This window comes from Rhinoderma darwinii, chromosome 6 (genome assembly GCF_050947455.1).
Source record: "Rhinoderma darwinii isolate aRhiDar2 chromosome 6, aRhiDar2.hap1, whole genome shotgun sequence".
NCBI lineage: Eukaryota > Metazoa > Chordata > Amphibia > Anura > Rhinodermatidae > Rhinoderma > Rhinoderma darwinii.
This window is the reverse complement of record NC_134692.1, coordinates 2,460,362-2,475,933: the sequence shown is the minus strand read 5'-3', so window position 1 is coordinate 2,475,933 and position 15,572 is coordinate 2,460,362. Positions and strand designations below refer to the sequence as shown.

The 15,572-nt window shown below is 51.6% G+C and overlaps 1 protein-coding gene across 6 annotated transcripts in view; it reads left to right on the top strand.

Annotated features, from left to right (window-relative positions):
* KALRN (kalirin RhoGEF kinase) overlaps window positions 1-15,572 on the top strand; it is a 263,889-nt gene that overhangs the window by 137,459 nt on the left and 110,858 nt on the right. Inside the window, exon 1 of one of the 6 annotated variants that reach the window (XM_075829019.1) lies at window positions 4,855-4,974. The exons of the other annotated variants lie outside the window; for them this stretch is intronic. Coding sequence (XP_075685134.1) covers window positions 4,884-4,974 — 91 coding nt within the window. The 5' untranslated portion in view covers window positions 4,855-4,883. Of the gene's footprint in view, window positions 1-4,854; window positions 4,975-15,572 lie in introns of those variants that run through there. 6 annotated transcript variants of the gene reach the window in all.

The window sequence follows — 15,572 nt, the reverse complement described above, 5'->3', positions numbered from 1 at the left end:
CATACATGAGGGGCTTTATCTCGTTAGACGCTGATCAGGAGCCTTATTGATCAGTCATGCAAAGAATAATCCATCTGGATACAGGGACGGCGCTCGGGCCCCTCGCTGTTTTTTTTATATTGGCCCTGAAATGTCACCATAAAACCAGACAGCGACAAGACATGGAACATAGGAGGACTCCGCACGCCCCAGAGGGGGAGGAGTTACGTGTTTGATACTTTCACTTGTTCTCCTAATGTATCAGTCTGCGCTCTGTGAGGTAAACATTCCAGGCTCCAGACTGCACTGACACATTGTAACAAACTATAAAGACAGGAGAGGGATTTTTGCTGCTGCTGTGTTTACCTCACAGAGGATTGTCCAGACTGGATACATTGTAACAAACCATCAGCTGTGAGAAGTGGACTAGATGAGGACGATCCCTCTTATATTGACATTCCAACTTTTAAGGAAATTTTTTTTCTGTCCAAAATTCTTTGAATTATTCCCTAATATCCCCTGACATGAGAGCGGCCGGCAGAAGTCCCCCCGACTTTACAGCGTTCACGTGGGCTCCCGACCCTCCCCCCTTTTCCATCTCGAGATTTTCTACAATGTGAATTACTGTATGCCCAGGGGAGGTGGGATTCACCTGTCCCTCCCCCGGCTTGTATCCTGTGACTGTCAGTCCTGGCAGTGCCCCCCATACACTATGCCCGGTGGACTCAGGAAGCAGATGGAGGGATGATCTGTGCCCTGGAAATGCCGCACCTGAGCTAACAAGGATTCACCCTCCCAGTCTGCGGAGAGACTCGTCCTCCCCTCGGCCCCCGGGTTCTCAGGCGCTTGTTGTAACAGGCCGGACACTCCCTGCTGGCAGCGATGGATTCCGCCTGGTGCAGGGATTGATTACAGTCTCCCAGTAGCGGTCGAATTCTGCGCCATTTGTGAAAAGTCCAGAATTTTTTCTACGTCTTTGACAAGCATTTTTTTTACTATTTATCATGATTTTGCCTTGTTGCATCTTGATTTTATCTGGGACCTTCATGATACTTTGTTTCTGAGATCCGTCGTCATCTTCTCCTCGCCGGGGAGTCGCCAGCGTTCCCGTAACACAGACTCCCACATCTGTATGGAATGGTGAAGAAACCGAGTAGTTAGGACTGACGGAAAAAAGTATTTCTCAATCTGTTAGCGGTGATGTCGTCAATATATGTGTATAGTCCTCAATAAGGACCTTGTTCTGTGCGATGACCTCATTCGCTTAGTAGTGACATCATTATTCTGTGCAGTGATGTCATCAATGTATTTTTCCCCTTACGGTCATCGATGACATCATTATTTTGTGGGGTGACATTATCAGTATGTGTACATGGAGGTCATCACTTATATAACCTTCTTATATGATGTCATCAGTCTAAATACAACGACCTCATCAGTTTATGAGCAGTGACATCATCCGTCTATCAGTTAGGTGTTTACATCAATGACCTCCGCATTCTGTGGTGACCTCCGTGTGAGTTCATAGAGGTCATAAAACACATTCTATATTGGTCCATAATGAATACAATGGCTTTAGTCTATGAGCAGTGACATCATCAGTCTGCAAAGTGACATCATCCGATAAATCTCTGGGACTCTTCACACATGATATAAGGCCTTGACCTCCGCCCTGTTATATAACATGTGTTATAGGGGTCAGTATCTTTATACATTTCCTCGCTGTGTCCTCTACATTTGCCCTGTTATAAAGCGCAGATACCGTGCGTCCAACGCCGCCTCCATTGGGGCAGTTGCAGCGTTTCCTCGTCTTTTTGGAGAGGCGTCGGTGACATCATAGGAAGTGCGGGTGAGGGGCCCAATAGAAACCTGATCGCTGCGGCCACAGCGGGATGACGCTGGGATTGGAAATTCTTATACAATTTTTTTATTATCTTGAATTAAAATAAGATAAGAAATGTAAATTCGGTTCCTGGGCCGCCGCCTGCGCTGCCTAGCAACCACCCGATCCGCCTGCACTGCCTAGCAACCACCCGAACCGCCTGCAGCCCCTCCCTCTGGATTTCCACCCAAAAAAACACCCTGAAAATCCCACCCCCTGAATCTCGTTTGTTCTGCTGGTAACGATCAATGATCTATCAAGACGATCGGCGCTCGTTTAGTTCTATTTACACGGCGCGATCATCGGTATCGTATGTGACTAAGCCCTTGCGTTATTGTCGGCAGCTCGTCCCTGTTCACACAAGAAAACGCAGCCGACATCCCATGATTTTTTTTATCCACATAAAAGATGTGATCAGTCGCCAATCAAACATTTGCTCGTTTGTCGGCTGATCGCTGGGCATGATGATTGGGAACGTGCCGTCAAAAGTGCGCCCGTGTGCCCGGTCATTGGCCCGTGTAAAAACTTCTTAACTCCTACACGGGAGACTGATGTTAAGTGACAACCACTAATGGCTGCCATAGAGACGGTCACCCAGCTTTTCACAGACCCTGCATGGCATATTAATGTGCTTTTTATATAGAGTTACACCTGCCACTCCCTCTTTCACTGCTCAGCATTTGTGTCAGTCTTCACCGTAGTTCTGGCATTTTATTCAGAAAGAAGATGAGGTATAAAGTTCCCCCCAGATAGAGGAGCGCTGTCAAGCAGGGGATTGTGGGAGAATACTGAGCAAACCAATCATTTAGGAGTAAGGAGAATCCGTTCGCTGCCGAGATGGAATAATTATAATGTGCAGGAACGTTGTCCCCGGATTGCGTCTATAGGTGATATTATTACCCTGATGGAGAGGCCTATAGATCTGTTCATCCAGAGCCTCCTGGATCAGGAGTGTGGTGAGATGGGATAGATCCCTGACTCGTGGCAGTGGAGGGGTTAATCCTCCGTGGCTTCAGATCTTGTTCTTACCGGAGAACAGGAGGCTTTTGTTTTCTCTTCTAGTTTAAAAAAAAAAAAAGAACCTGATTATTGTCCTCAGCCGTCCGTGATCAGATGTGCGCTGACTGGTTACACGGTGCGGTGGGTACAGCAGTTTAGGTACACGGTGCGGTGGGTACAGCAGTTTAGGTACACGGTGCGGTGGGTACAGCAGTTTAGGTACACGGTGCGGTGGGTACAGCAGTTTAGGTACATGGTGCGGTGGGTACAGCAGTTTAGGTACATGGTGCGGTGGGTACAGCAGTTTAGGTACACGGTGCGGTGGGTACAGCAGTTTAGGTACATGGTGCGGTGGGTACAGCAGTTTAGGTACATGGTGCGGTGGGTACAGCAGTTTAGGTACACGGTGCGGTGGGTACAGCAGTTTAGGTACACGGTGCGGTGGGTACAGCAGTTTAGGTACATGGTGCGGTGGGTACAGCAGTTTAGGTACACGGTGCGGTGGGTACAGCAGTTTAGGTACACGGTGCGTTGGGTACAGCAGTTTAGGTACACGGTGCGGTGGGTACAGCAGTTTAGGTACACGGTGCGTTGGGTACAGCAGTTTAGGTACACGGTGCGGTGGGTACAGCAGTTTAGGTACACGGTGCGGTGGGTACAGCAGTTTAGGTACATGGTGCGGTGGGTACAGCAGTTTAGGTACACGGTGCGTTGGGTACAGCAGTTTAGGTACTTGGTGCGGTGGGTACAGCAGTTTAGGTACACGGTGCGGTGGGTACAGCAGTTTAGGTACACGGTGCGGTGGGTACAGCAGTTTAGGTACACGGTGCGGTGGGTACAGCAGTTTAGGTACATGGTGCGGTGGGTACAGCAGTTTAGGTACATGGTGCGGTGGGTACAGCAGTTTAGGTACACGGTGCGGTGGGTACAGCAGTTTAGGTACATGGTGCGGTGGGTACAGCAGTTTAGGTACATGGTGCGGTGGGTACAGCAGTTTAGGTACACGGTGCGGTGGGTACAGCAGTTTAGGTACACGGTGCGGTGGGTACAGCAGTTTAGGTACATGGTGCGGTGGGTACAGCAGTTTAGGTACACGGTGCGGTGGGTACAGCAGTTTAGGTACACGGTGCGTTGGGTACAGCAGTTTAGGTACACGGTGCGGTGGGTACAGCAGTTTAGGTACACGGTGCGTTGGGTACAGCAGTTTAGGTACACGGTGCGGTGGGTACAGCAGTTTAGGTACACGGTGCGGTGGGTACAGCAGTTTAGGTACATGGTGCGGTGGGTACAGCAGTTTAGGTACACGGTGCGTTGGGTACAGCAGTTTAGGTACTTGGTGCGGTGGGTACAGCAGTTTAGGTACACGGTGCGGTGGGTACGGCAGTTTAGGTACATGGTGCGGTGGGTACAGCAGTTTAGGTACACGGTGCGGTGGGTACAGCAGTTTAGGTACACGGTGCGGTGGGTACAGCAGTTTAGGTATATGGTGCGGTGGGTACAGCAGTTTAGGTACACGGTGCGGTGGGTACAGCAGTTTAGGTACATGGTGCGGTGGGTACAGCAGTTTAGGTATATGGTGCGGTGGGTACAGCAGTTTAGGTACACGGTGCGGTGGGTACAGCAGTTTAGGTACACGGTGCGGTGGGTACGGCAGTTTAGGTACACGGTGCGGTGGGTACAGCAGTTTAGGTACACGGTGCGGTGGGTACAGCAGTTTAGGTACATGGTGCGGTGGGTACAGCAGTTTAGGTACATGGTGCAGTGTGTACAGCAGTTTAGGTACTTGGTGCGGTGGGTACAGCAGTTTAGGTACACGGTGCGGTGGGTACGGCAGTTTAGGTACATGGTGCGGTGGGTACAGCAGTTTAGGTACACGGTGCGGTGGGGACGGGAGGCTGTGCAGTGCCCCGGTCGCTGTGTCTGGAGCTGCTCCACCCTCTCAGTCTGTTGCTCCTCCTGCCATTGAGGTGATTCCTCTTCCAGTCGCTGGTGCTCGGCGTTGCTCATTGCTGGTCATGAGAGGATGAAGAGTGGAAGTCCCAGCGACCCCCCTGTCTGCTCCCTGTCCCTGTCCTGGTTCTGCACCAGATGCTGTTGCTGCTGTCTGCTGGGAGGTGAGGGGCCACTGGGCACAGATATTGGGGGGGGCCACTGGGCACAAATATTGGGGGGTCACTGGGCAAAGATATTGGGGGGGTCACCGGGCACAGATATTGGGGGGGGTCACTGGGCACAGATATTGGGGGGGGTCACTGGGCACAGATATTGGGGGGGGTCACTGGGCACAGATATTGGGGGGGTCACTGGGCACAGATATTGGGGGGGTCACTGGGCACAGATATTGGGGGGGTCACTGGGCACAGATATTGGGGGTCACTGGGCACAGATATTGGGGGGCAGCTATAGGTGGATATACTTACCCTCTGATTGTCGCTGTCACAGATCGTTAGGTTTCTGGGTTGTGACCCTGCGGGGGGGGGGGGGGGATACTTCCAGGTCTCTCCTCGTCTTGTGATAATTTGGGGGGTCTCATTATTCTGGATCTCGGTCTCGGGTGATGTTGGTGCTGGGGGGGCTCTTGTATGTTTGGGGGTCAGTATCTGCCGCTGGTGTAGTCTCGGACCCTCTCCCCGGGTGATTCTCGCTCTTTTGTTGCAGCCGCTCATTTTATAACTGGTGATTGTTACCGAGGGGTCGGGGGTGGGGAACTGAAACTTTCCCTGGATTTACAAAATATCAAGTGCGAACATGTGACCATATGGCGGCGGTCTAATGGGACAGTCTAGGACTACGGTCTAATGGGACAGTCTAGGACTACGGTCTAATGGGACAGTCTAGGACTACAGTGTAATGTGACAGTCTAGGACTATGGTCTAATGTGACAGTCTAGGACTACGGTCTAATGTGACGGTCTAGGACTACGGTCTAATGGGACAGTCTAGGACTACGGTCTAATGGGACAGTCTAGGACTACGGTCTAATGGGACAGTCTAGGACTACGGTCTAATGGGACAGTCTAGGACTACGGTCTAATGGGACAGTCTAGGACTACGGTCTAATGTGACAGTCTAGGACTACAGTGTAATGTGACAGTCTAGGACTATGGTCTAATGTGACAGTCTAGGACTACGGTCTAATGTGACGGTCTAGGACTACGGTCTAATGTGACAGTCTAGGACTACGGTCTAATGTGACAGTCTAGGACTACGATGTAATGTGACAGTCTAGGACTACAGTGTAATGTGACAGTCTAGGACTATGGTCTAATGTGACAGTCTAGGACTACAGTGTAATGTGGCAGTCTAGGACTACGGTCTAATGTGACGGGCTAGGACTACGGTCTAATGTGACGGCCTAGGACTACGGTGTAATGGGACAGTCTAGGACTACGGTCTAATGGGACAGTCTAGGACTACGGTCTAATGTGACAGTCTAGGACTACGGTCTAATGGGACAGTCTAGGACTACGGTCTAATGTGACGGTCTAGGACTACGGGCTAATGTGACAGTCTAGGACTACGGTCTAATGGGACAGTCTAGGACTATGGTCTAATGTGACGGGCTAGGACTATGGTCTAATGTGACAGTCTAGGACTACGGTCTAATGTGACAGTCTAGGACTATGGTCTAATGTGACGGGCTAGGACTATGGTCTAATGTGACGGTCTAGGACTACGGTCTAATGTGACAGTCTAGGACTACGGTCTAATGTGACAGTCTAGGACTACGGTCTAATGGGACAGTCTAGGACTACGGTCTAATGTGACAGTCTAGGACTACGGTCTAATGTGACAGTCTAGGACTACGGTCTAATGGGACAGTCTAGGACTACGGTCTAATGGGACAGTCTAGGACTACGGTCTAATGTGACAGTCTAGGACTACGGTCTAATGGGACAGTCTAGGACTACGGTCTAATGTGACGGTCTAGGACTACGGTCTAATGTGACGGTCTAGGACTACGGTCTAATGGGACAGTCTAGGACTACAGTCTAATGTGACGGTCTAGTACTACGGTCTAATGGGACAGTCTAGGACTACGGTCTAATGGGACAGTCTAGGACTACGGTCTAATGGGACAGTCTAGGACTACGGTCTAATGGGACAGTCTAGGACTACGGTCTAATGTGACGGTCTAGGACTACGGTCTAATGTGACGGTCTAGGACTATGGTCTAATGTGACGGTCTAGGACTATGGTCTAATGTGGCGGTCTAGGACTACGGTCTAATGTGACGGGCTAGGACTACGGTCTAATGTGACGGTCTAGGACTATGGTCTAATGTGACGGTCTAGGACTACGGTCTAATGGGACAGTCTAGGACTACGGTCTAATGTGACGGTCTAGGACTACGGTCTAATGTGACGGTCTAGGACTACGGTCTAATGTGACGGTCTAGGACTACGGTCTAATGTGACGGGCTAGGACTATGGTCTGATGTGACGGTCTAGGACTACGGTCTAATGTGACGGTCTAGGACTACGGTCTAATGTGACAGTCTAGGACTATGGTCTAATGTGACGGTCTAGGACTACGGTCTAATGTGAAGGGCTAGGACTACGGTCTAATGTGACGGTCTAGGACTACGGTCTAATGTGACGGTCTAGGACTACAGTCTAATGTGACAGTCTAGAACTACAGTGTAATGTGGCAGTCTAGGACTACGGTCTAATGTGACAGTCTAGGACTACGGTCTAATGTGACAGTCTAGGACTATCATGTAATGTGACAGTCTAGGACTACGGTCTAATGTGACAGTCTAGGACTACAGTGTAATGTGACAGTCTAGGACTATGGTCTAATGTGACAGTCTAGGACTACGGTCTAATGTGACGGTCTAGGACTACGGTCTAATGTGACAGTCTAGGACTACGGTCTAATGTGACAGTCTAGGACTACGATGTAATGTGACAGTCTAGGACTATGGTCTAATGTGACAGTCTAGGACTACAGTGTAATGTGGCAGTCTAGGACTACGGTCTAATGTGACGGGCTAGGACTACGGTCTAATGTGACGGCCTAGGACTACGGTGTAATGTGACAGTCTAGGACTACGGTGTAATGTGACAGTCTAGGACTACGGTCTAATGTGACGGTCTAGGACTACGGTCTAATGTGACGGTCTAGGACTACGGTCTAATGTGACGGTCTAGGACTACGGTCTAATGTGACAGTCTAGGACTACGGTCTAATGTGACAGTCTAGGACTACGGTCTAATGTGACAATCGAGGACTACGGTCTAATGTGACAGTCTAGGACTACGGTATTATTTGACAGTCTAGGACTACGGTGTAATGTGACAGTCTAGGACTACGGTCTAATGTGACGGCCTAGGACTATGGTCTAATGTGACAGTCTAGGACTACAGTGTAATGTGGCAGTCTAGGACTATGGTCTAATGTGACAGTCTAGGACTACAGTGTAATGTGGCAGTCTAGGACTATGGTCTAATGTGACAGTCTAGGACTACGGTCTAATGTGACAGTCTAGGATTACGGTCTAATGTGACAATTGAGGACTACGGTCTAATGTGACAGTCTAGGACTACGGTCTAATGTGACAGTCTAGGATTACGGTCTAATGTGACAATCGGACTACGGTCTAATGTGACAGTCTAGGACTATGGTGTAATGTGACGGTCTAGGACTATGGTCTAATGTGACAGTCTAGGACTATGGTCTAATGTGACAGTCTAGGACTATGGTCTAATGTGACAGTCTAGGACTACGGTCTAATGTGACAGTCTAGGACTACGGTCTAATGTGACAGTCTAGGACTACGGTCTAATGTGACAGTCTAGGACTACGGTGTAATGTGACGGTCTAGGACTACGGTGTAATGTGACAGTCTAGGACTATGGTCTAATGTGACAGTCTAGGACTACAGTGTAATGTGGCAGTCTAGGACTATGGTCTAATGTGACAGTCTAGGACTACAGTGTAATGTGGCAGTCTAGGACTATGGTCTAATGTGACAGTCTAGGACTACGGTCTAATGTGACAGTCTAGGACTACGGTCTAATGTGACAGTCTAGGATTACGGTCTAATGTGACAGTCTAGGACTACGGTCTAATGTGACAGTCTAGGACTACGGTCTAATGTGACAGTCTAGGATTACGGTCTAATGTGACAGTCTAGGACTACGGTCTAATGTGACAGTCTAGGACTACGGTCTAATGTGACAGTCTAGGATTACGGTCTAATGTGACAATCGGACTACGGTCTAATGTGACAGTCTAGGACTATGGTGTAATGTGACGGTCTAGGACTATGGTCTAATGTGACAGTCTAGAACTACAGTGTAATGTGGCAGTCTAGGACTATGGTCTAATGTGACAGTCTAGGACTACAGTGTAATGTGGCAGTCTAGGACTATGGTCTAATGTGACAGTCTAGGACTACGGTCTAATGTGACAATCGAGGACTACGGTCTAATGTGACAGTCTAGGACTACGGTCTAATGTGACAGTCTAGGACTATGGTGCTAACGAGGAGAAGTGGGGGATGCGGCAGGTTTTGCAGTCACACGATTAATGACGTTTATTAAAAGCTTCATCACCATCTGTATTTTGGAGTAAAAAACTGAACCAATGCTGCGGGTGGTGCTCCCCGCCCCTGCCTGCCTCCACCTCCCTGCCCCTGCCTGCCGCCGCCTCCTCCCCGCCCCTGCCTGCCGCCGCCTCCTCCCCGCCCCTGCCTGCCTCCACCTCCCCGCCCCTGCCTCCACCTCCCCGCCCCTGCCTGCCGCCACCTCCCCGCCCCTGCCTGCCGCCGCCTCCTCCCCGCCCCTGCCTGCCGCCGCCTCCTCCCCGCCTCTGCCTGCCGCCGTCTCCCCGCACCTGCCTGCCGCCGTCTCCCCGCACCTGCCTGCCGCCGTCTCCCCGCACCTGCCTGCCGCCGTCTCCCCGCACCTGCCTGCCGCCGTCTCCCCGCACCTGCCTGCCGCCGTCTCCCCGCACCTGCCTGCCGCCGTCTCCCCGCACCTGCCTGCCGCCGTCTCCCCGCACCTGCCTGCCGCCGTCTCCCCGCCCCTGCCTGCCGCCGTCTCCCCGCCCCTACCTGCCGCCGTCTCCCCGCCCCTACCTGCCGCCGTCTCCCCGCACCTGCCTGCCGCCGTCTCCCCGCACCTGCCTGCCGCCACCTCCCCGCCCCTGCCTGCCGCCGTCTCCCCGCCCCTACCTGCCGCCACCGCCCCTGCCTGCCGCCGCTGCCTCCCCGTAACTGCCTGCCGACACCTCCCCGCCGCCTCCCCGCCCCTGCCTGCCGCCACCTCCCCGCCCCTGCCTGCCGCCATCTCCCCGCCCCTGCCTGCCGCCGTCTCCCCGCACCTGCCTGCCGCCATCTCCCCGCACCTGCCTGCCGCCACCTCCCCGCCCCTGCCTGCCGCCACCGCCTCCCCGTAACTGCCTGCCGCCGTCTCCCCGCCCCTGCCTGCCGCCGTCTCCCCGCCCCTGCCTGCCGCCGTCTCCCCGCCCCTGCCTGCCGCCGTCTCCCCGCCCCTGCCTGCCGCCACCTTCCCGTATCTGTCCATCATTGCCTTTGTTTTTATGCTTTTTGTCTGCGGGATGTCTGGAACCTTATTGGTTTATGTTAAAATATAGAGCAGAGTAAGCGGCTTCATCGTGTGTCCTCTCCCAGCAGGGGCCACATCTGCAGAGCATTCCTCCTCCTCCTCCCCCTCTTCTTTGATGTTGAGCAGCTCATCAGGGAAGGTTTCTATTAGCGTCCTGCGCTGTCGTCCAGTGACCGGTCGGATGTTTTGAATTAAGAGCTTTGTCTCGGTTTCTGTCGTTCTGCGTCTGATGGTTTTTACAGGTGGACGAGAGTTTGGCGAGAAATTTGGCTTAAACTGTGCGCAATTCAGTGACCCGGAGAGGTCTTCCCACCATGTGACCGAGCGTCCAATCTGTATCGGAGCAGTTTCCACGGTGAGCGCGGAATGAATGTATCAAACAGTGCGACACATTGTAACCACTGAGGTGCAGCGGTAACGTGTCGGTAACGTGTCGGTAACGTGTCAGTAACGTGTCGGTAACGTGTCGGTAACGTGTCAGGGCTGCGCTCATTCTGCAGGAATTCCCTTATCCCGATCTGATTACAGACGGTGGCGAACAATCAGAAAAGTCGTAAAGATGGAGTCGTTCGCACCCAGGTCGGCGGGTGCATGCGGTAAAGCTGGACGTGCCCGGTGATCCCCCTTCCCCCATATCCCTGACATCAGCAGGGGGTCTGATCCTTCCCTCTTCTAGGAGACCCTCCAGTAAATGTGCGCTGCCGCCAGCGCCGCCGCCGTCCTTCATCTTTACGGGATGTTCCCAGTTTATCATGATTTCTGCTGTCATTAAACTTATATTTTTAACCCTTCACCGGGCGCTCGGGGACTTTTTTCTCCTTCTGGACGGGTTTGTTATGGGTTTATTCCGGCTTAGCAGCGGCTCCATCGAGTCCTCATCAGGTCACCCAGGGAACCACCAGCCGTTGTGACGTGCCGGGAATGTGTCCTCCACCCAGTGTCAGGTTGTCAGTTCTACAAAACATCATGTGGCAATACACAGGACTATCTACAGGACTACATCTACAGGACTACATCTACAGGACTACATCTACAGGACTACATCTACAGGACTACATCTACAGGACTACATCTACAGGACTACATCTACAGGACTACATCTACAGGACTACATCTACAGGACTGTATCTACAGGACTATCTACAGGACTACATCTACAGGACTACATCTACAGGACTGCATCTACAGGACTGCATCTACAGGACTGCATCTACAGGACTGCATCTACAGGACTACATCTACAGGACTACATCTACAGGACTACATCTACAGGACTACATCTACAGGACTGCATCTACAGGACTACATCTACAGGACTACATCTACAGGACTACATCTACAGGACTGCATCTACAGGACTGCATCTACAGGACTATCTACAGGACTACATCTACAGGACTGCATCTACAGGACTGCATCTACAGGACTGCATCTACAGGACTGCATCTACAGGACTGCATCTACAGGACTACATCTACAGGACTGCATCTACAGGACTGCATCTACAGGACTGCATCTACAGGACTGCATCTACAGGACTGCATCTACAGGACTGCATCTACAGGACTGCATCTACAGGACTGCATCTACAGGACTGCATCTACAGGACTGCATCTACAGGACTGCATCTACAGGACTGCATCTACAGGACTGCATCTACAGGACTGCATCTACAGGACTGCATCTACAGGACTGCATCTACAGGACTGCATCTACAGGACTCCATCTACAGGACTCCATCTACAGGACTCCATCTACAGGACCGCATCTACAGGACCGCATCTACAGGACCGCATCTACAGGACCGCATCTACAGGACCGCATCTACAGGACCGCATCTACAGGACCGCATCTACAGGACCGCATCTACAGGACCGCACCATATCGCGATGATACTGTGTGTATAAAATTACTAAGTTTAAAACTATCTACAGGACTACATCCGTTTACACGTCTGAGCGCTCGTTTGCCGTTTACACGTCTGAGCGCTCGTTTGCCGTTACATGTCTGAGCGCTCGTTTGCTGTTTACATGTCTGAGCGCTCGTTTTCTCTGTTTACACGTCTGAGCGCTCGTTTTCTCTTTACACGTCTGAGCGCTCGTTTTCTCTGTTTACATGTCTGAGCGCTCGTTTTCTCTGTTTACACGTCTGAGCGCTCGTTTGCTGTTTACACGTCTGAGCACTCGTTTGCTGTTTACACGTCTGAGCGCTCGTTTTCTCTGTTTACACGTCTGAGCGCTCGTTTGCCGTTACATGTCTGAGCGCTCGTTTGCTGTTTACATGTCTGAGCGCTCGTTTTCTCTTTACACGTCTGAGCGCTCGTTTTCTCTGTTTACACGTCTGAGCGCTCGTTTGCTCGGTTTACACGTCTGAGCTCTCGTTTTCTCTGTTTACACGTCTGAGCGCTCGTTTTCTCTGTTTACACGTCTGAGCGCTCGTTTTCTCTGTTTACACGTCTGAGCGCTCGTTTGCCGTTTACACGTCTGAGCGCTCGTTTGCCGTTTACACGTCTGAGCGCTCGTTTTCTCGGTTTACACGTCTGAGCGCTCGTTTGCTGTTTACACGTCTGAGCGCTCGTTTTCTCTGTTTACACGTCTGAGCGCTCGTTTTCTCTGTTTACACGTCTGAGCGCTCGTTTTCTCTGTTTACACGTCTGAGCGCTCGTTTTCTCTGTTTACACGTCTGAGCGCTCGTTTTCTCTGTTTACACGTCTGAGCGCTCGTTTGCTGTTTACACGTCTGAGCGCTCGTTTGCTGTTTACACGTCTGAGCGCTCGTTTGCTGTTTACACGTCTGAGCGCTCGTTTGCTGTTTACACGTCTGAGCGCTCGTTTGCTGTTTACACGTCTGAGCGCTCGTTTGCTGTTTACACGTCTGAGCGCTCGTTTGCTGTTTACACATCTGAGCGCTCGTTTTCTCTGTTTACACGTCTGAGCGCTCGTTTTCTCTGTTTACACGTCAGCGCTCGTTTTCTCTGTTCACACGTCTGAGCGCTCGTTTGCTGTTTACACGTCTGAGCGCTCGTTACACGTCTGAGCGCTCGTTTTCTCCGTTTACACGTCTGAGCGCTCGTTTGCCGTTTACACGTCTGAGCGCTCGTTTGCTGTTTACACGTCTGAGCGCTCGTTTTCTCTGTTTACACGTCTGAGCGCTCGTTTTCTCTGTTTACACGTCTGAGCGCTCGTTTTCTCTGTTTACACGTCAGCGCTCGTTTTCTCTGTTCACACGTCTGAGCGCTCGTTTGCTGTTTACACGTCTGAGCGCTCGTTACACGTCTGAGCGCTCGTTTTCTCCGTTTACACGTCTGAGCGCTCGTTTGCCGTTTACACGTCTGAGCGCTCGTTTGCTGTTTACACGTCTGAGCGCTCGTTTTCTCTGTTTACACGTCTGAGCGCTCGTTTTCTCTGTTTACACGTCTGAGCGCTCGTTTTCTCTGTTTACACGTCAGCGCTCATTTTCTCTGTTCACACGTCTGAGCGCTCGTTTGCTGTTTACACGTCTGAGCGCTCGTTACACGTCTGAGCGCTCGTTTTCTCCGTTTACACGTCTGAGCGCTCGTTTGCCGTTTACACGTCTGAGCGCTCGTTTGCCGTTTACACGTCTGAGCGCTCGTTTGCTGTTTACACGTCTGAGCGCTCGTTTTCTCTTTACACGTCTCAGCGCTCGTTTTCTCTTTACACGTCTGAGCGCTCGTTTTCTCTTTACACGTCTGAGCGCTCGTTTTCTCTGTTTACACGTCTGAGCGCTCGTTTTCTCTTTACACGTCTGAGCGCTCGTTTGCTCTGTTTACACGTCTGAGCGCTCGTTTGCTGTTTACACGTCTGAGCGCTCGTTTGCTGTTTACACGTCTGAGCGCTCGTTTTCTCTGTTTACACGTCTGAGCGCTCGTTTGCCGTTTACACGTCTGAGCGCTCGTTTTCTCTTTACACGTCTGAGCGCTCGTTTTCTCTTTACACGTCTGAGCGCTCGTTTTCTCTGTTTACACGTCTGAGCGCTCGTTTTCTCTGTTTACACGTCTGAGCGCTCGTTTGCTCAATCATTGGCACGTGTAAAGGGACCTTAACCTTGGTTTTCGTGTGTGTACGCTGTAACCTCAAGGTCGCTGCCGTCTCCTGTCTTGTATACATGATGCAGGAGTAGTTGAGTTGGCCGGCACTCTGGGATTTGTAGTTCTCTAGCCTCTTGGTTGTCGTGTCCTGTCGGCCGTTTCTACATCTGTATATAAGTGCAGCAGATTACACGTCAGACAAAATGCTGCAGATTCCTTACATTGAAGCTTTAGAAATGAGATGGAAGAACGGTCGTACTCAGGTCTCACCCCATCCTGCGACCACACTGAGGTCTAACCCCAAGAGCTTACACTTCACTAGGGCACTGATCGTCACAGATCGGCACCAGTCCGCAGCATCCGCCTGTGATGCGTGTTCCTTTGGATGATTAGCGGCACCACGTGGCGCCGTCACACACAACTGCTGCAGGAGGGAACTTGGGAAGAGCGAGCGGATGTGTGGACAGCGTGGATCTAGTGATCACATGACCGCGCGGAGCTCACTGCTACAGATCGTGTCCTGACTGGAGCGTAATCTGCGGCGACTCTGCGATGTCTGCGCCGTTATGACGGCATCACTAACAATGTAATCACGCAGTCTCTGCAGTCGTATTGCTGTATTTGCCGCAACATGTGAATAGACCCTTAGGCCGGTAGTCCCACAAGTTTTACCGCAAATTGCTGCACCACCTGCAAAAATGATGTGGCCAAAACACTACCGGCCCCTATACCGGAGCGATTCCCATAATAACGTTACACCTGCAACCCCCCCACAGGTTAATTTCCTGCTTATTAACCCCCCCCCCCCTACACTGATACCACGATACCCCCAGCAAGACAAAATCCCAGAATGGAGAGAAGCCGGACGGACTGGTTCCTCCACATTCCGCTGCTCGGTTACGAGGTGAACTTCCTGACGCTGGTCACAGGATCACAGTGCAGGCGCCGTTGTTTCCCTGCTGTGCGCTTGTCAGTATTTATGTTGTTGGATACTAAGGACGTTACATGGGGGATCTGATCATCCTGAACTTCCTGGTTCATTAATAGAATTCCAGACCTACAGTGAAGACTGACACACAATAGGAGTGCGGG